This window comes from Leucoraja erinacea, chromosome 1 (genome assembly GCF_028641065.1).
Source record: "Leucoraja erinacea ecotype New England chromosome 1, Leri_hhj_1, whole genome shotgun sequence".
Lineage (NCBI taxonomy): Eukaryota > Metazoa > Chordata > Chondrichthyes > Rajiformes > Rajidae > Leucoraja > Leucoraja erinaceus.
Genome location: NC_073377.1, coordinates 116,454,648 through 116,476,538, shown reverse-complemented (window position 1 = coordinate 116,476,538; position 21,891 = coordinate 116,454,648). Strand labels below are relative to the sequence as shown.

Here is a 21,891-nt window from a genome sequence, read left to right as displayed (position 1 = left end):
TATCAAGCAGGGTCCCGACCCGAACCATATCCGTGTTCTCCAGAGATGCTGTCTGGACGGGTGGCATCGATCAGCAGCTGCCTCACAGCGCCGGAGCCCCGGGTTCGATCCTGACCTCGGGTGCTGTCTGTGTGGAGTTTGCACTTGTGACCGCGTGGGGTTCCTCCGGGTGCTCCGGTTTCCTCCCACATCCTAAAGACGCGCGTAGGTTAATGTGCCTCCGTGAATTGACCCGGCTGGTGCGTAGAACTAGTGTGTGCACGGGTCGGCGTGGACTGGGTGGGCCGAAGGGCCTGTTTCCATGCTGTATCTCTAAACTCTGAACTACAACAGATTGTGTATTTTTTAAATCTCCCAACGTTTCCGTTTCAACAACAACAACAGACAAATAATCCGCGATGCAATCAGCAAGCGATCAGCGCCGGCAGCGCAGTGGTCCCTGACTCTGTGAAACTGTGGTTCGTGGAGGGGTAGAGAGGCTGGGGTGGAATTGCAGAGTTGCCTCACACCAGCCCGAGCCCAGATGCCCCTTCAACTCCCCCACACTCTCTGCTGTTCTCCCACACACGTTCATTTCCCTTCGCTTCCCCTCACGCTCTGGGTTTCAGACGATCGCGTAAGGATGGGGAAGGGAGGTGGTTACTGCCAAAGATCACCGTTAGTGCGGTGGTGGGGAGAGGATGGGAGGGGAGGGGACTCCCGCCTGTATCTGACCCTACACCCCCACCCCCTCCCTCTCCACGCCGCCCGTCATCTCCCGTATGGCAGGGTGGAGGAGGGTCTATAAATAGTGGAGCACTAAACTGAAGGGTCGCAGACTGCGAACCTGCGGCTTCAAGCTTGGAGCAATCGCAGGCGACCACACTGAAAGACATTATAATTGAAGATCCTTTACCGAGAAATCCATTGGGATAACCCGAACGAGCCTAACCCTGACCTAGTTCGTGCTCCGTCAAAGGGAGCTGAACAAGTTCAGCAGTTGGAGCCGCTGCTTCTCACACAGCCCTCACCTCCCTCTCTCCCTCGCTGTGTGCAAGGCTCTGGTCATGTCCCCGAGCAGCTTACTCGTTCTCTGGACCGCGCTCCTCATCCTGGGCATTCAAAGGATAGACAGCGGCAGACCCAAGGTCAACTCCATCAAGTCTCCGGGTGGAGGGCAGTCTCCGGATCAACTGCCCACAAACAGATCCACTGGCGTCCAACAGGCGAAGGTCAACAAGAAGAACCCGTCCGGGACCCAGGTGAGTGGGTGCCGAGTTCATCTCACGATGCACTTTGGGATGTCCCGCCGGCAAAGCGTTGGGGGAAGAACAGCGATTTAGTCTGGCGTTTTCTTTGAGAATTGGGTCCTGTACCCCACGGATTGTGTTTGGTGGTGGTGTTAAACATTTCGGGAGATGCAAGGAACTGTAGATGCCGGTTTACAAAACCCCCCACAAAATGCTGGCGTAACTCAAGTCAAGTCAAGTCAAGTTTATTTGTCACATACACATACGAGATGTGCAGTGAAATGAAAGTGGCAATGCTCGCGAGTCAGGCAGCATCTCTGGAGAACATGGATAGGTGAGGTTTCGGGTCAGGACCCTTCTTCGGTTTGTAGAAGGGTCCAAACCGCAGATGTCATCCATCCATCTTGCGTGATCCGCTGAGTTACTCCAGCACTTTGTGTCTGAGTTACTTCTGCACTTTGTATAATGTCACCTATACATGTGTTCCAGTGATGTCTGCCCGCTGAGTTGCTCCAGCGTTTTGCGGCTGAGTTACTCCAGCACTTTGTACATTATCACTTATCTTTTATCACCATAGATGCTGCCTGACCCGCTGAGCTACTCCAACACTTAGTGTCTGAGTTACTCCGGGATTGTGTATAATGTCACCTATCCATGTTCCCCATGCCCGCCTTAAACACCCCGGGATTGGGCTGAGTGAGACCTCTCGATCCCACATCCCACGAAGTCACAGTTGCGGCTCTGCCCAATGAGCCAGAAGAGAACTCGTTACTGGAGAGAAAGCGAAGGTCCCATTTCCCACTAGCGTGGAGTTTGCTGTTGAATCTGCAGGCTGCACCAACTAAAGCGTCCATTTGTAATACTTTCTCTTTTTGCAAAGGGGATTTTCGAGGATGTGGCCAGGACTTGAGGGCGAGCTATAGGGAGAGGCTGAGCAGGCTAGTAGGACTTTATCCCTTGGAGCGCAGGAGGACGAGGGGTGATTTTATGGAGGTGAATAAGATCATGAGAGGGTTAGACAGGATGAATGCGCACAGTCTTTTACCCAGAGTAGGGGAGGCAGGAGACTTAAGTTTAAGGCTAGAGGGGGAAGATTAAAGTGGGCGTTGAGTATGTGGAACGAGCTCCCAGAGAAGTTAGTTGATGCAGATACAATAACAACATTTAAAATATACTCAGACTGGTACATGGGTAGGGAAGATTTAGAGGGATAGGGAGCAAATGCGGGGAAACGGGACTACCTTAGATGGGGCATCTTTGTGGACATTGGGCCGAAGAGTCTGTTTCTATGTTAAAGGGGTTGACTAGGTTCCATTCAAAGGTTTGATGGAGGCGTTTAATGTGAAATAAAAATAGATTGATTTCTCCCGGATCGCGAGTCGGGAAAGAGTGGAGGGGTGAAATCAAGAAAGTTTGGGCAGAAAACGTGAGAGCTCGTTTTACTTCACGGAAAGGGTTGCATGTACTGCAAGAGGCTGGAGAGAAATCCGTAGAGGGGTGAGTTGTCCAAGAGGCGGCTCCGCGGTATCTCTGGCAGATGAAGATACAAAGTGCTAGCGTAAAGTCTCAAGTCTAAACTCAGCGGGTCAGCGCAACATCTCTGGAGAACCATGGATAGACCGCGTTGCGACGCCCGCAACCAAAGATCCTATAGCTCCACTCTAGGATATTTGCCCGCAAGGCTGCCGACCCGAACCGTCACCTATCCAAGTTTGTTCTCCAGAGATGCTGCCTATCCCGGTGTGTTACTCTAGTGCTTTGTGTCTTGTTTTGTAAACCAGCATCTACAGTTCCACTGGAAGATCTCCAGTTCACGACAACTAGTCACAGTCGATTAACGGAATGAAACTGTCTTTTTAACGTTCTGGTTGCCGTCAAAGTAACGACTTCAGAGCAGTACAGACGCCAAGGGAATTCAAACGGACCTGCTATCAATGATGCCGGTTGTGTTGGAAGGAACTACAGACAAACATAAAATGCTGGAGTAACTCAGCGGGACCGGCAGCATCCCTGGAGAGTAGGAATGGGTTGACGTTTCGGGTTGAGACCCTTCTGCAGACTGGGTCAGACCAAAGAATCGTTTAGTGCCTCGGATTTAGTGCTTAGAGTTTAGTATCTCGGTGACTTTAAAAATAAATACTTTATAAAAGATACTTACAGGCGAAGCATTAAATCGGGCAGGTCCAATCTAAAGAAGGACTTCGACCCGAAACGTAATTCACTCCCTCTCTCCAGAGATGCTGCCGGTTCCGCTGAGTTACTCCAGTATTTTGTATATATCTTCAGTTTAAACCAGCATCTGCAGTTCCTCCCTACACAAGGAACTACAGATGCCGATTTACATTGAAGACAGACACAAAATGCTGAGGTTCAATCGTACTGGTCGCGCTCTGCAGATCCGCGTAGGGTGAAAGAATATCGTGCACATTGTCTGCGAGATTGGACGTTGACATGGACCTAAAATAGACGCAAAGTGCCGGATTAACTCAGCGGGCCAGGCGGTATCGTTGGTGAGAAGGAAAAGGTGACGTTTCGGGTCGAAGCCTTCTTCAGACCGGACCGGTCCGGTTTAATGTCTCGCCTCCGTGTAGCTCTTTTGAAGTAATTATTTTTAAAGTCACCAGGCATTAAACGATTTTTTGGTAAATTTAATGTGTTGGGTAAAGCACAGTGAAACTTCTTTCAGGAGGGGGAAGTTTAGTATCAGAAAACTATGTGCAACGTGAAGGTGGAAATAGTTTATTCCGCTAATGGAAAGACACAAAGTGTTGTAGTGACTCAGTGGGTTAGGCAGCACCTCAAGAGAACATGGATAGGCGACGTTCCGGTTCGGGACCCTTCTCCAGACTGGAGATAGTTTTATGACGGTAGACAAAAATGCTGGAGAAACTCAGCGGGTGAGACAGCATCTATGGAGCGAAGGAAATAGGCAACGTTTCGGGTCGAGACCCTTCATCAGTCTGTTGGACTAAATCAGGACATTTTATTATTTGCCAAAATATATTTCTCAATGTTTCTTGTTTAAAGCCTGCACATTCACCCAAACTACTTATTTATTTAAGTATTTATCATCTAATAACAGACAAGCCTGCAGCATGGAATGATGTCAACAATCCTGATTTTGGCAAATAATAAAATGTTCTAATTTTGTCCAACTAACAGCTGACAATTATCCCATTCCTTAGCTTGCATCTGAGTAAAATTTATTTCAAAACGCATTGATAGTTTACGATTATTTAAATGGCAAATGTAGCTTCAGAAGCGTTTTCATTTTGCATGTTAAAACCCACATGAGAACCATGGGCGATTTTGCAATTTTACTGACGGATTTTTCACTTTTAAAACTTTTCATATAACAAATGAATAAAGATAAAAAAAGTCAATAATGCCTTACTTTTGATGAAATGCAGCGAGCAAACGCGATAATTCCCGATATTTTGGATCTTTAAATCTCCAAGACAAATGTCCGCTGATCACTTCCGCTGGTTTAGCACCTTCAGCTCCCTCTTGAATTTACCTTAGTTTCTATCTTTTTTTGGACTGTAAATTTAGGTAGCTGTGCCTCATGGTCAACCCGACTGGCACTGTAAATTGCAGCTCAAAAACTGGCCGTTTTCGATGTTTTTAACGGGTGTGAAAGTGCGTGTTTTCCCATTCACTAACATGTACCAGAAGTATCGCATGTACTCCACTTTAAATTTTCGGTCACGTGGGTGCGGATCTACGCTCCAGTGACCTTTCATGAAATCACCCTATTGTCAGTTGCACCGAGAGACACAGTGAAAAACACTTTGCGTGCTATCCAGTCAAATCATACCATACGTGAGCACAGACATGCCACACGCAGTGCAATAAAAACCACACTGCAGCATATAGTATTACAGCTTTATGCATTGCAGTTACAGAGAAAGTGCAGATTAAAAAAAAACCCTGTATGGTTCGCAGTGGGACAGGTTGGGAGATTGGGACTACACCTTTGGGTTATGAGAGAACCATTCTTTGATCTGAAAACAGCGGGAGAGAAGCTGTTCCTGAATCCAGCAGTTTGTGCTTTCAAGCTTTTGTATCGACTGCGTGATGGAAAGGGGGAGAAGAGGAGGCGAATATCAATGATTTGGATGAGAACATGCATGGCGAGATAAGCAAGTTTGCTGATGATACAAAAGTGGGTGGTTTTGAAGATAGTGAAGATGATTGTGAAACAAAGTGCAGCAGGATCTGGATCGATTGGCTAGGTGGGCGGAGGAATGGTTGATGGAATTTGATGCAGAGAAATGTGAGGTGTGGCATTTTGGGAAGTCTAACATAGGCAGGACCTACACAGTAAATGGTATGCCTCTGGGGAGTGTTGTAGAGCAGAGGTATCTAGGAGTGCAGGTGCATGGTTCCTTGAAGTTGGAGTCGCAGGTAGATAGGGTGGTCAAAAAAGCTTTTGGCACATTGGCCTTCATCAGTCAGAGTATTGAGAATAGAAGTTGGGAGGTCATGTTGCAGTTGTATAATATGTTGGTGAGGCTGCATTTAGAGTATTGTGTTCAGTTCTGGGCACCATTTTATAGGAAAGGTATTGTCAAGCTGGAAAAGGTGAAAATGTTCCTTGATTATGATGGCTGCTCTCCCGAAGCAGGGATAGTGAAAGATGAGGGGAGGATGGTTTGGTCTTTTGTAACAGCATCTGCACCTCAGAACATTTAGTTTCAGCAGCAGTATGCTTTCAGCCAACTCATGAAATGCACCGCAGAAATACAAGTCAGTCAATCGCTCTCAACTCGGATTAAGTGGGTAAATGGGATCAAGCGGTTCAATGCACAGTCCCTTGCCCAGAGTAGGGGAATCAAACTGAGCAACCTAGTCAGATTGGGCATTTTATAGCAGCCTGTGATGAAGTTAGAATGGTCATGTAATCACTGACAGGATTATATGTCCAATTACCACATTCAGGATGCATTTATATAATGGGATTGAACCACTAGAAGAACAGCAAAGAAAGAGCTTCTGTTTTTATAACATTTTTCATGGATGCTTCTGTGAAATACTTCCTGAAATGTGATCACAGCAGGGAATACATTAGACAATGTTCAAATAATGAGTTCTAAAAAAAAATAATATGCTATATAATGTTTTGTAATTGGTGGCTGTGGAATTTAAATTGAAAAAGCAGAATACCTTTGTTTTATTTGGATTTTCTTGTTGTATCTCCACTATCCACATTGTGAATTCTTTATTTTAACATATTGTCCAAAAGACTGCAATGCCGCACATCTTAAGAATCCAAGAAATCAGGACCAGGTTCCTCAAGTGTGTCCCACCATTTAATGTGATCATGGATGATTAATAGTCGCCTTTTTTGTGCCAATTCCCCATAATCCTCAATTCCTTGATCTTTCAAATATTTATCTTTCTCCACCTTGAATGTATCTATTACATTGGTGTGCTATCATGTGCTATGTCCTTTGACGATACTTTGGAGGGGATCTTCAATTAACTGCCTTCTGACTCAGAGCAAGACTGCCACTCTGAGCCCAAGGCTGACATCTTGTGTCAAGAATCTAGTATGAATGTGGAACAATTAGTTACAACAACATGGAAACACAAGACACTGGAGATGCTGGAATCTTGAGCAATAAATTGATTTGCTATGTTAAAGGTGGTAGTCAAAGTGTTGATGGAATTAAAAAATAAATGCTGGAGGAGCTCACTGGGTTAGGCAGCATCTGTGGAGGGAAATGGATGGATAACATCTCAAGTCAGGACCTTTCTTCAGCCTGAAGGAGGATCCCGAACATAATTGCTGCAGGTCTGTTTCTCTTGGTTCATGAGAGGTAGAGATGACATTGTTGGGTTGTTGTCCAACAATTATTGTCAGCATAAATGTGCAAAAAATGGTCTGTTTTCTAGAGATGTTACCAAGAGCAACATAGGGATGAAAAATGGAAAATGGGCGGGCAAACTCCCAGGTATATGGGGGACACGAAAGAAGAACGGACTGGCACGGTGGTGCAGCGTTAGAGTTGCTGCCTTACAGCACTTTCAGCGCCAGAGACGCGGGTTCCATCCCGACTACGGATGCTGTCTGTACGGAGTTTGTACGTTCTCCCTCATGACAGTGTGGGTTTTCCCTGAGGTCTTCGGTTTCCTCCCACACTCCAAAGATGTACGGGTTTGTGGGTTAATAGGCTTGGTATAAATGTAAATTGTCCCTTGTGTGTGTAGGATAGTGTTAATGTGCGAGGATCGCTGGTCAGTGTGGATTCGGTGGGCTGAAGGACCTATTTCTGCACTGTATATCTAAACCAAACTAAAACTAAACACTTAAGAAACAGTGTTGCTGATTAACTCATTGGCTAAGCAGCTCCCTCGCTCTTTAACCTCATTCAAATGGGCAGAGGACGGGTTTCGCTACCTCGGCGTCTTTATCACAACACCCTTATCTGATATGTTCCGCACAAACTTTCTGCCTCTGGTTGAGAAAGCTGAAAGAGATTTTGACCGCTGGTCAGTTTTACCGCTATCCCTCGTGGGCCGGATAAATCTGGTCAAGATGGTCGTCCTACCCAAATTCCTGTATCTTTTCCAGCACGTCCCTATACTTATCACTAAATCTTTTTTTGATAAATTAGAAAGGACAATATCTAAATTTTTATGGGGTAGCAAACCGGCTAGAATCCGAAAGGCGTTACTGCAGTCTCCTAAGAGTGACGGCGGTTTGGCACTTCCTGACTTTAGGCGATACTATTGGGCAGCTAACTTGCAAAAACTCCTGTATTGGATGAATGATGATTGCGACCACCTACCGACCTGGGTACACATGGAAAAGGCGAGTTCACATCTCCCGTTGCGGTCTGTCCTATGCTCCCAACTCCCCCTTCCTATAACATCTGTGGGTGCAGGCCCAATTGCGTCCCTCTCGCTCAAGATATGGAGTCAACTCAGGAAAAACTTCGGTTTACAAGGCCCTTCCATCTTGACCCCACTCATTAAAAACCACATCTTTAAACCTTCAAGTACAGACCACGCATTCAAAACCTGGCATAGCAACGGTATCAGTAGTATCAAAAACCTATACAAGGATGGCATCTTTTCGTCTTTTCCGGAGCTCTCGTCCAACTATAGCCTCCCAAACTCCCACCTTTTTCGTTTTTTCCAGATTAGGGATTTGTGAAGAAGACATTCCCCCATTTCCCAAATCGCCCCCCTGAAACCCTGACCGATACCATCTTAGCTCTAGATCCCAACCGGAAGAAATGCATCTCTGTTTTGTATAACTTGTTAGGGTCGGTTATATTGAAATCTCATACCTTATTAAAAGCTGCGTGGGAGGGTGAGCTGAATACTAAACTAACAGACCAGCAATGGGACTCTGCCTTGGATTTGATCCATTCTTCCTCCATATGTGCCCGTCATGGCCTAATCCAATGCAAAGCCCTTCACAAAGTCCACTACACAAATGCAAGATTATCTAGAATTTACCCCGCTCTTAGGGACACCTGCAACAGATGTAATCAATCTCCTGCCAACCATAGCCATATGTTTTGGTCTTGCCCTAAGCTAGCAGCCTTTTGGAGGAGTACTTTCGACTTGATAAGCAGAGCCTACGGCCAGACTATTCCTCCAAACCCACTGTCAGCCATTTTCAGTACCCCTCCCAACGCCAACCTCTCTGTTGCGGTGAAACAGGTCCTAGCTTTTACAACCTTGTTAGCCCGGAGACTGATCTTGCTTAACTGGAGGCTCACCTGTCCCCCGACACACGCCCGCTGGATTAAGGAGGTCCTTTACAATTTAAAGCTTGAAAAACTTAGGTTCTCTCTCAAAGGCTCTACCAAGACATTCCTAGATACATGGAACCCTTTCTTGGAACTTGTTAACTCTCTCAACTTGTCCCCGGACTCGGAAGAGGACTGAGTGCTCTCCACCATTGTTCTGCTCTACTGCAGCTGCTCTTCCCTTAACCCACCCCCCCACCCCCTCCCCATACTTATTTGTTTAATTACTTACTTATTTACTGTTATTAGTGACCCCCTTTTTTTTTGTACTTTTTGATTTGTTTATCTTACCATATTTGTGTGTATGTTGTTTGTCCCCGTTTGGTTCCGACCTGATTCGGGTGGGTTGAAGGTGGGTAAGGGTAAGGACTTTGAGGGTCGCTTACATACTGTTGCACAATTATGCCTTGACTGTCACTGTCTGTTATCATTGTATGTATGCAAATTGCTGTGAAATTCAAATAAAAAGATTTAAATCTAAGAAACAGTGTTGCTGATGATGTACATGGAGGTGGCTTTGATGAGAATAAAACACATGTTTGGCTAGAATGAATGGAACAAATCAAGAGGAGCACCATTTTTTGTGTCCATGAAAGGCACTATTCTGCTTAATCTTTCTTCATCAGACATCTCCTCATCCAATAAGAGGATGCTTACAGGGGAGAGAGCAAGTATAAGTCACAGGAAGTATCATCTACCCGTAATTTTATGCACAAATAACTAACAGGATGTTTCCATTGAAGTAACATGATCACAACATAAGTCTTGCTTTTCATTGAATATATAACTAATGTGAACCAGAGGACATACGTTTTGAGTGCGGGGAGAAAGATTTAATAAGAATCTGAGGATTAACCTTTTCTCCCAAAGTGTGGTGGGTGTATGGAATGAGCTGCTGGCGGAGGTAGCTGAGGCAATGTTTAAGAAACATTTAGACAGGTACATGGATAGGACAGGTTTAGAGGGATATGGGCCAAATGTAGCTAGAAGTGACAAGTGTAGATTGGACTGTTTAAGAAAGAACAGCAGTTGCTGGAAAAATCGAAGGTAGACAAAAATGTTAGAGAAACTCAGCGGGTGAGGCAGCATCTATGGAGCGAAGGAATAGGTGACGTTTCAGGTCAAGAACCTTCTTCAGACTATTCCTTCGCTCCATAGATGCTGCCTCACCTGCTGAGTTTCTCCAGTGTAGATGGGACTTGTTGGGCAGTATGGGGAAGTTGGGCTGAAGGGCCTATTTCCACACCGTAAGACTCTATGACTCTTTCAATGAGTGATCAATGGTTGGTTTGGACTCAATGGGATGTAGGGACTGATTCCATATTGTGTCTTCATGCACAAAAAAGTGTCATGCATATAAGAAAGGTATCTCATTTTAGCGCATTATCCCTCAGGATGATTACATTAAAATTACAATACACAAACTCATTATTCAACTAAACTAGTCCACATTGGTACTTACTATCCATACCCTGACAGTCCATATCTTGTGTAAGACGATTCTTTAGTCTGACCCAGTCTGCAGAAGGGTTTCGACACGAAACATCAAAGTGACGACTTCAGAGCAGTACAAACGCCAAGGGAATTCAAATGGACCTGCTATCAATGAGATTGGTTGTGTAGGAAGGAACTACAGATAAACACAAAATGCTGGAGTAACTCAGCGGGACAGGCAACATCTCTGGAGAGAAGGAAGGGTGACGTTTCGGGTCGTGACCCTTCTTCAAACTTGTACTTTGTCTCTATTCTCTTTGCTTTCCTTTATCATTTCTTTAGAAAGTAACATATGTTTTAATCATTAGTCCTGAACATTGATTCTGCAGCCAAAAAAGCTCCAGTTCTTTTGCTCTTTCGCTAGAATCTCCAACATTTAATTTTATAGCTATCTCAACCTTCAACCACTAGATGGGATCTGTCCCAAAGCTGTCTAATATTAAACATTTCCCTCTCAACATTACTTCATCTCTCTGGTCTAATGAAAATAATCTGCATGTTTCAACATTAGTCTTTAGTATTTAGAGATACAGTGTATAAACAGGCCCTTAGGGCCACCGATTCCACGCAAACCAGTGATCACCCCATACACTTGTACTATCCTACACACTAGGAACAATTTACAGAAGCTAATTAACCTACAAACCTGGTCGCCTTTGGACGTCAGCTCGATATGTTACAAATACCTATGAGAGAGAAGCGAGTGTTACCAAACTTCTGAATTCACTGGGGTGGAACCCTCTCCAAGACAGACGTGAAGCTCACCGTTTGACCTGTTTTTACAAAATGTTAAAAGGCCAGCTCGACATAGATTACAAGACCTACACCAAACCCAAACCAATTAGGAGCAGACGAAGGCATTCAATCCAATTTAAGATTCCAGCTACCAAGACAGATGTGTACAGCAATTCATTCTTCCCCCGCACAATTAAAGTATGGAATAGTCTTCACCCTACCATAGTTACCCAACCAGATGCAACTAAATTTAAGGTAGCTCTTTCTTCCCAATAACCCTTTCTGGCTTAAGTCCTCCCTCCACCACAACCAGTTTAAATTCCATTTGGAATATTTTGGAGGACCAAGAAACCAAGAAACCAAGATCCAAGAGTGTGGGAGGAAACTGGAGGATCCGGGAGAACGTTCAAACAGCAGCTACAGTCAGAATCGAACCCGTGTCTCTGGAGCTGTAAGGCAGCAACTCTACCACTGAGCCACTGTGCTGCCCCAAAGTTCTTTATATATCTTTTATATATCCATGTTATTTATATATCCCCATCCTAAATATGTGCTGTTGCATTTGATTTATATGTCGCCAATATGAAACCTATTATATATGCGAAACAATCCTGATACTACACAGCACACAGGAGCTCCGATCCTTCATTCAGATGTGCAATTCATGTTGTTCAATTCAAAATGTTTGACAATTCAAAATTTCTAGCATTACACTTTATTCTGAACAAAGATAAAGGTGTTTCTCGTTTGGCTTTAGAAAATAGCATTTGACATGAAAATGCAGACTGCTTTTGTGAATTAAATCTTGATTTATTTCTTCCTCTTGTGTGGAAGAGAAAGTCATGATTGCAAAGTAGCTCAGACTGAGAGATTAATAAATGAAGAAGGAGATGGATAATCTGGATAGAGAGCTGGACTTTAAACAGGAGCGGTCAATGATTAATGAGCATTTGGGATATCTGCAGTCAGCAACATTTCTGACTACAATATGTCTGAGAAACTGAAATTATATTTGTTTGACTTTGTGTATAAAAATAGTGAGACAACAAAGAGACAGTCAAATAGCAAAACAAATGAGATTAAAGGCAATGCTTTCAGAAACTGTAAATGATATGATGTTATGAGGGAGGTTTAAACATCTAAAAGTTCCAAACATTCAAAGCTACAAGGAGCAGAGTGGGTGTAAAGGTAGGGGTTGCTTGACAGCCAGGATACTATCTGTGATCATTTATTTTCTTGGAGTTGGCAAGCAGCATGTCTGAGGGCTGGGATTCCCTGTAGCATCACTGTTCCACTGTACTACCCACCTGAGCCACCCCCGCATGATGCAATCTCAAAGCTTCAGATCAGAATCGCTCTCGTGGATGCTGGGTTTCATCTCCTGCACATCAGAAATAACCATCCTCCCCTATATCTGAACAGGAACAGTCTTGTGGCGGGCGGGGTTTACCATGCTGGTACATGTACCATGCTTGGAAATCTTTGCGGGTTCCAAATGTGTTACTTTTCATTGTGTGGTGATGAGCATTTTGTGCACGATTACCCCTTTAGTTGAGTTCAAAGATACAGAGCGGAAACAGGCCCTTTGGCCCATCGAATCCACACAAACTAGCGATCCCTGTACACATCAGTTGATCGATCAATCAATCATACAATAAATACAGAAAAAAGATATAGTAGCTCATCAGGTGTAGGTAGCAGGTAGTTAGATGAAACAATCAATATATTGATGACCTTACTAGAGAGGGGGCAATGGTAGACCTCTTCTTTGTGAACGAAGGGTCAGTAAGGGAGCATTTGAGACCAGTGACCATAATGTTATTAGTTTTTAAATAATTGCAGCAAAATTTAGAAAAAGTCCATAAGTTAATGTCCTAAATTTGGGCAGGTCAATTTTGGATGAATTAAGTTACAACTTGAGGTCGAAATGTAGAAACCAAGAACTATGGATGCTGGTTAATACACAAAAGAACACAAAGTTCTGAAGTAATCAGCAAGTCGGGCAGCATCTCTGGAGAACATAGGTAGGTGATGCATCTAGTAAGTGGGAGGCTTTTAAAAATGAGATAGCAAGAGTTCAGGGACTGCATGGTTCTGTTAGTGAATAGTATTTGATGAAAGATATTGATACTCTGGTTAAGTAAAAGCAGGAGGCAGACATCAGCGTTAAGCAGTGTATGAAAGAACTGCAGATGATGGTTTAAATCGAAGATAGACAAAATGCTGGAGTAACTCAGCAACACAGGCAGCATCTCTGGAGAGAAGGAATGGGTAACGAGACCCTTCTTCAGACATTTGTCAGGGGAGTGAGCGGTACAGAGATAAAATGTGGTCGGAGACAGCAAGACTGGTCGGAGAACTGGGAAGGGGGAAGGAATGGAGAGAGAGTAAAAGCAAGGTAAAAGCTACCCAAGCAAAATATGAGGTGCTGTTCCTCCAATTTGCGCTGGGCCTCACTCTGGCAATAGAGGACAGAAAGGTCTGTGTGGGAATAGGAGGGGGAGTTAAAGTGTTGAGCAACCGGAAGATCAGGTAGGTTTAGGGGGAGTGAGCGGAGGTGTGCAGCGAAACAATTGCCGAGCCTGCTCTTGGTCTCACCGATATACAGGAGTCCACACCTGGAACAGCGGAAACAGTAGATGAGGTTGGAGGAGGTGCAAGTGAACTTCTGTCTCACCTGAAAAGACTGTCGGGGTCCTTGGACGGAGTTGAGGAGGGAGGTTTAGGGACAGGTGTTGCACCTCCTGTGGTTGCAGGGGAAAGTACCTGGAGAGGGGGGTGGTTTGGGTGGGAAGGGCCGAGTTGACCAGGGAGTTGCGGAGGGAACGGTCTCTGTGGAAAGTGGAAAGAGGTGGACATGGGAAGATGTGGCCAGTAGTGGGATCCTGTTGGAGGTGGCGAATATGTTGGAGGATTATGTGCTGTATGCAACGGCTGATGGAGTGGAAGGGCAGGACAAGTGGGACTCCAACTTTGTTACAAATTGAGGGGAGGGGGAGTAAGAGCGGAGCTGCGGGATATCAAGGAGACCCTGGTGAGAGAATCATCTATAATGGAAGAGGGCAACCCTATGCTCCCTGAAGAATGAGGACATCTCCCATGACCTGGTATAGAACACCTCATCTTGGGCGCAGATGCGGCAGGGACGGAGGAACTGGGAGTAATGGATACTGAAAGCAGGGTGGGAAGAAGTGTAGTCTAGATGGCTATGGTAGTCAGTGGGTTTATAATAGATGTCAGTTGATAGTCTGTCTCCTGTGATGGAGATGGTGAAATCTAGAAACGGTAGGGAGTTGTCAGAGATGGTCCAAGTGAATTTGAGTGCAGGATGGAAATTGGTCATGAAGTTAATGAAGTAATGAGTTATGAAGTATTCAGGGTCAGGAAGATGTGTGGAGTACACCTGAGGGAAATAAGAGAGACAAAAAGAAGGCATGAGATGGTAAAGGAATAATCCTAAGAGATTCTACTAATATGTAAGGGCAAAAGGGAGTCTAGGGAGAGACTAGGTCCATTTAAAGACCAGCTTGGCCATCTATACATGGAGACACACGAGATGGGTGAGATCTTAAATTACTATAGAAGTATATAAACTTAGGAGAGGCATAGATTGGGTAGACACGATAGAAAAATCAATACTAGAGGGCACGGATGTATCATTGTTAGCTGCAGGTGATGTCCCCGAAGGTGGTTTATATTGTTATTTAGTTATTTAGTTTAGTTTATTGTCACGTATACCAAGGTACAGTGATGAGTCTTTGGCGTGTGCTATCCAGTCAATGGAAAGACAATACATTATCTGCATTTTCTTTTAATGCTCATTTTCTTCCCTTGATGTCAAGGGTCTAATGGTGCCTTAATGCCAAAGGCAGTCACTCACCTTGCCTCTTGAATCCAGCCTCACACTATATGGTTGATCTTAATGCCTTCAAAGTAATTAATTATTGCCTTCAAGGTAATTAAGGTGAAACAACACATTGTTTGACTTGTAGACACAAGGAAGTGCAGATGCTGGGATCTTGAGCAACAGAACATACGGGGGCAGCACGGTGACACAGTGGTAGAGTTGCTGTCTCACAGTGTCAGAGACCCGGGTTCGATCCTGACTATGTGACAATATCCATGTAATTTATGCGCATGAGCTGTACTCATTCTCGCACTTGCTCAGTAAATCAGTCAGCGACCCTTGACTTGGAAATAAAGTATTCCTGTATTTGATCCCAACATGAGTGTGTGTGCAGCCATCTTTCTCTGTATAGTATGTGATAGCTTACTTATTTTATAATCAGACGTATATCAAAACATGGTGGCAGCGGTGAAAGTGAAGATTTGTGAATCAAATAGACACTATGATGATGAGCAAAAATGCTTTGAAAAGCTTTCAGGAATCAGTGTTTCAACACTGAGCAATCGGACTAGCTGCATGCATGTGGAATGCATGTCAGTGAACACACAAATATAAGATGCTGCATGTAAATCAGCGCTGTGGGAGTCAAAGTTTAAAACAACGTGCTGTAAGACTGCTTAAAGATAAAATAAGCTATTAAAAGCAAGGGAAAACACTGATATTTCAAATTGCTGCAGACCAGTCCTTGTTTCCACGTGGCTCCACCACCCAATCTAAAGCTCAAAGAGAACAGGGTGGAAGAGTGGAAAATGTTTGAACAAATGTATGGAAATTATGCAATGATAACAGAACTGGATAAGAAGGAGAAACAGTATCAAAAAGCAATATTCCTGCATAGTATTGGACCAGAGGACATGCAAATCTTCAATACCCTGATGTTTGAAATAGTAGCAAATGAGATGGATCTGAAAGTCATCATTGACAAGATGTCTACCATCATCATAGGAGAGACGAATTAAACGTATGAACGATTCATTTTCAATAAACGAGACCAGAAATCAGGGGAAAGCATTGAATCGTATGTTGCAGAGCTGTAGGAGCTTGCTAGGACATGCAACTTCAGTGATTGCCTGAGAGAAAGACTCATTCGAGATCGAATTGTCATTGGTATTGCAGACCGGTCAACTAGGAAGATACTTCTTCAGAAGAGGAATTTGATACTACAGGGGACTGTGGACATATGTAGATCCTCGGAGGTAACAGCGGCAAGAATGCAGATCATTGGCAAAGAGCCAACAATACACAAGGTGGAAGGATTCAAACTGAGGGAAAAGATGGTTGATTTTCCTTCTCAGTGGAAGAATCAGGGACTGGTCAAGTGCAAGTTCTGTGCAAGGACGCACACGTGTAGGAAGGAGGAATGCCCAGCATATGGGAAGGATTGCAACAGATGCGGACGACAAAACCACTTTGCCTGCTGCTGCAGGTAGATGAAGGAGAGCATGCAGAAACAGGATCTGCACAAGGTCGTAGAGACATCTGACACAATGTCCATTTCTGACACAGAATCTGGGAGTTGCATTGAGATCAATGCAGCTGGAAACAATTCCTCTTCAGGCCTATTCGCTGAGATGCAGGTCGGCAAGTTTCAGTTTGACTCTGGTGCCAGTGTTAAAGTGATTCCCAAGGATCTTGTACCCAACAAAGAGGACATTAGATGAGAGAAAATCATCTTAAAGATGTACAACGGATCCAACCTGCTGGCGGGAGGTAGGATGAAAATTATACTCCGGAACAAGATGAACAACACGAAGTACCGGGTTCACTTCATAGTGATAGAGGAAGGTTGGCTCACACCGCTCCTGAGCAGCAACACTGCACAACAGATGAAACTCATCACTGTTCACTACGAGAACTTCAAGAGCCTGAATGCTGTTAGCGAGGCTGACTCATTACTTAAGAGCTACAAAGGTGTCTTTGGCGACGAAAGACCTGGGAGACTGTCTGGCAAGGTCAAGTTGGTAACTAGGACGGAGGATGTGACCCCATCACAGTGTTCTGCAAAGCCGGTACCTGTAGCCATGAAAGAGAATGTCATGAATGGTCTCATGAAGCTGTTTGAGCAGGACGAAAGTCAAAGAACCAACTGAATGGTGTAGCAGGCTGGGCGTTATGGAGAAAAAGGGCAGTTGAGATTCTGCATAGATCCTAGACCCATCAACAAAGTCCTGAAAAGGGAGATCCACAGACTACCAGTCATAGAGGATGTACTCCCCGAGCTGTCCAAGGCGAAGATTTTCTCCAAATTTGATCTGAAGTCAGGATACCTCCACTGCGAACTAGACGAGGAGAGCAGTTTCCTAACAACCCCTTTTGGGAGATATCACTGGAAGAGGTTGCCATTTGGGTTGAAAGTCAGTGCAGAGATCTTCCAGAAGAAGCTGCAACAAGCTCTAGAAGGATTAAAGGGAGTGGAATGTGTTGCAGATGACATCATCCTATTCGGAGTAGGGGACACCAGAGAAGATTCAGAAAGGAATCACGATGCAAGACTGCAAGATCTTCTTCAGCGATGCAGAGACAGAGGCATCAAGCTGAACCGGCAGAAGTCAGTAGTGAAAACTACTTGTATCACATTTCTAGGACATATAATTACAGATCGTGGCCTGAAACCAGATCCAAAGAAGATCCAAGCTATCCTAGAGATGCCCAACCCAACCAATCCAACAGAAATCCAAAGATTACAAGGCAGTGCAAGATTCCTGCCAATGCTGTCGGACATATTCAAGCCTTTGAGGAGATTGACCCACAATGAAGCAGAGTAGGAATGGTCATCAGAACATGACATGGCAATGTCAAAGATCAAGGAGCTGTTGACAACGGCACCTATCCTGGCGTGCTACACAATAGATAAACAGCTGACCATACAATGTGATGCAACCAAGGCAGGTCTAGGTGCAACACTTATGCAGAAAGGACAACCACTGTCCTATGTGAGTCGTGCATTGATGCCAACCGAGCAGAGATATGCTCAGATTGAGTAGGAGGCACCAGCAATAGTGTTTGCCCTCGAGCGCTTCCATCAGTACACCTACGGACAGAGAGTGATCATGGAGAATGACCACAAGCCATTGGAAGTCATAGTTGAAAAGCCTCTGCATACACCACCAAGACTTCTCCAGGGCATGATGATGAGGATGCTACACTATGACATCGAGATCAAATGGGTGAAGGGAAAAGACATGCATCTAGCAGATATGCTCTCCCAAGCATACCTCCCTGACACCACAGGATCAACCAGATTCACTGATGTCAACATAGTTGAGTCCTTGAGCCTCGGAGAGGACTAGGTCAAACACATCCAAGCTCACACCAGGGAAGACGAAACACTACAAACAGTTAAGAGAGTAATCCAAAATGGATGGCCAGATCACGGCAGATGTTCCAGAGGCAGCACAACTGTACTTCAACGCCAGAGACGAGTTGAGTGTGCAAGACGGCCTAGTATTCAAAGGAGAGAGAGTTGTAATCCCTGTCACTCTACGCAGAGATATGAAGGAGACCTCACCTGGGAGTGGAAGGAACCCTCAGATGTGCTAAAGAATGCATTTTCTGGTCCGGAATGAACTCTGATTCATTTCAAACTGTGAAGCCTGCAGGACGTACGAACAACAGAATCAGAAAGAAACTTTGATGCCCCATGACCTCCCAGATCGACCATGGGAGAAAGTGGGAAGCAATGTGTTCGAGCTTGAGGGAAAGCACTATTTAATCACAGTTGATTATCTATCTAACTTCTGAGAAATAGTTAGATAGACAGACTGTACGACCTGACCAGCAGGAGAATCATTGTGAAACTCAAGAACCACTTTGCAAGACACGGAATTCCCAGCACTGTGGTAAGTGACAACGGGACACAGTTCTCATCAGAGGAGTTCACCAAATTTGCCAGGAAATGGGAATTTGAACACTACACAATTTCTCCAAGACATAGCCAAGCTAACGGTAATGTGGAATCGGCAGTCAAGGCAGCTAAGCGAGTGCTGAAGAAAACCAATCACTCCAAGACAGATGTTTACTTGGCAATACTGGAATTACGCAACACCCCTGCGCAAGGATTGAACAGTAGTCCTGCACAAAGACCACATGGAAGGATGACAATTCCAACTACATCTAACCTCCTCAAACCATGTGGTGCTGAGACACTCACAGAGAGGAAAAAGATGGAGGATTTGCAAGGAAAACAGTAAAATATCTACAACCAACATGCCCAGGATCTGCCAATCCTGGAAGAAGGTGATGTCGTAAGGCTCAAACCCTATAAACTAGGAGATACCAGATGGTAGAGGACAACAGTTCAGAAATGACTGGATGAGAGATCATACGAAGTCGAGACAGTTACGACTAATCCAACGTAATCGCGTGGATCTGAAGAAGACCGGAGAACTCCCACACATAACTCCAGAGAAACCACCAAATGCGGAGAAGACTGGGAAACCTTTGCAACCTCAGCTGACACAGAAAAAAACAACACAACATGCATCACCAGAAAAAGATGCGACTCGTAAAACTCATAACACAGAGAAATCTAAACAAAAACAAAGTGACACAAGAGAAGAAACTAGATGTGATGTACAGAATGTACACACTGAAAAGAAAGACTCTTCTGAAAGAAACACAATCACAAAGTCTCGACAGGAAGAGTTGTCAGACTGCCAGAAAGGCACGGCGAGTATGCCACAAAGTAATGTGTTTGGTTGTGATGTACCTACATGCTTATGAGAAAAAAGCATGTGAACATTATTTTGTGTTATTGAAATGTCACAAGTGTGACTATGACTGAAATTGTGAAATAAGACAGTTGTTTTATTCTGTTAAGTTAAACCATATTACTATGGTGTAATATTATGAAAAGTGTTTAAATTTACTTTGTTTTGGATCGTTGGAAATGGAACCCCAAAATGTCAAAACGGAAGGGATGTGATAATATGCATGTAATTTATGCGTATGATCAGACTCATTCTTGCACATGCTCAGTAAATCAGTTAGTGACATTTGACTTGGAAATAAAACATTCCTGTATTTGATCCCAACATGAGTGTGTGTGCAGCCATCTTTCTCTGTATAGTATGTGCTAGCTTACTTATTTTGTAATCAGACATATATCAAAAGACTACGGGTGCTGTTTGTGCAGAGTTTGTACATTCTCCCCGTGACCGTGTGGATATTCCCCGGGTGCTCTGGTTTCCTTCACGCTCCAAAGGCATACAGGTTTATAGATTACTTGCCTTTGGTAAAAATTGTAAATTGTCTCCGATGTGAAGGATAGTGTTAGTGTGCGGGGATCGCTGGTCGGCGCGGACTCAGTGGGCCGAAAGGCCTGTTTCCACGCCATATCTCTAAATTGAATTAAACACAAAGAGCTGGAGTAACTCATCAGATCAGGAAGCATATGTGCAGGGAATGGACAGCCAACATTTTAAAGAAAAATTTCCTTAGCCAGAGGGTGTTGAATCTGTGGAATTCATTGCCATAAATGGCGGTGGAGGCCAAGTCTTTTGGTAATTTTAAAGCAGAGAATGAGGTGTTGTTGAATAGTAAGGTGTCAAAGGTTGGGAGGAGAAGGCAGGAGAATGGGGTTGAGAGGGAAAAATAGATCAGCCATGATTGAGGGGCCGAATGGCACAATTCTGCTCCTGCGTCAGGCCGTCTTGGGTCCTTTTTCAGACTTGTTTCAGTTACCCATATTGCATGAAAGAATGAATCTGTTTGAACACCATTTGATAGTTAGATTAAACGAGTACTTACCAGTATGAAGTTTGATCTGTATTTTATGAGGAGTTACGGTGAGGGATTAAGTGAAGAACCCAGCAGGTACTGCGCATGCGGCATACTTCGAAGCAGCGGTGTGGAATCACAGAATAGACACAATATTTGAAGTAAGATAGTAAAGATCACGAGACATCAGTTTATTAGCTTGATCTATATAATGAGGGTGGGAGCGGCGGGCACTTAATCCCTCACCGTAACTCCTCATAAAATACAGATCAAACTTCATACTGGTAAGTACTCGTTTAATCTAACTATTTTACTTCGGAGTCACGTGAGTGATTCCGTGAAGACTTCAAAGGTCTGTGATTTCAAACCGTGTAACAGTTTTTATTTCACTCACTGCCGAAGTTTATGAGGGAGGAAGTGTTATCGTAATCAACCAGTTGATCTGCTTTCAAAAGAAACAGAAAGGTATTTGTTAACAATAACAACATAAGAGAGCTCCTCTGAGCTTAAATTAATATTGCAGTTTGTAATATTCTCCTGCAATTAAATCAGGTTTATCAACGGTTTATAATAAAAACAAAATGTTCTGAACGCCGTTCCCTTGACCATTCTGCTGTATTGAAAATGTGGTCAACCGGGATGTCCATTCGTTCAGCCGCTGATACCAATGCTGCCCTAGTGGAATGGGATTAAATGTATTATTATCTATTCCGGCAGCTTTCGGTACCTGTTTGAGCCACCTTGGAGTGGTTTGGCTCGTACCCCGTCTTGGGTTACTGTGGTTGACCCATAGGCTTTCCTCTCCCTCTAAGATTGTGGGTTGTGTCTATATATAGTAGTAGATGGGTCACCACACTCAACCTGGACTCTGGTGGGTAGGCCCGGAATCCCACCAGTGAATTGGGCGTTCCTGGTCCATATAGCCATATAACGACTACAGCACGGAAAACACAGGCGATCTCGACCCTACTAGTTCGTGCCGAACTCATAATCTCGCCTAGTCCCATATACCTGCGAGTTAGATTTTACCAGACCTAAATAT

The 21,891-nt window shown here is 44.3% G+C and overlaps 1 protein-coding gene across 1 annotated transcript in view; it reads left to right on the top strand.

Annotated features, from left to right (window-relative positions):
- Nucleotides 1-799: 799 nt before the first annotated feature.
- The window catches only part of dkk2 (dickkopf WNT signaling pathway inhibitor 2), a 55,840-nt gene continuing 34,748 nt past the window's right edge, over nucleotides 800-21,891 (top strand). The window contains exon 1 of the mRNA XM_055641854.1: nucleotides 800-1,241. Within this exon, the coding sequence (XP_055497829.1) occupies nucleotides 1,047-1,241 (195 nt within the window). The 5' untranslated portion in view covers nucleotides 800-1,046. The remainder of the gene's footprint in view (nucleotides 1,242-21,891) is intronic.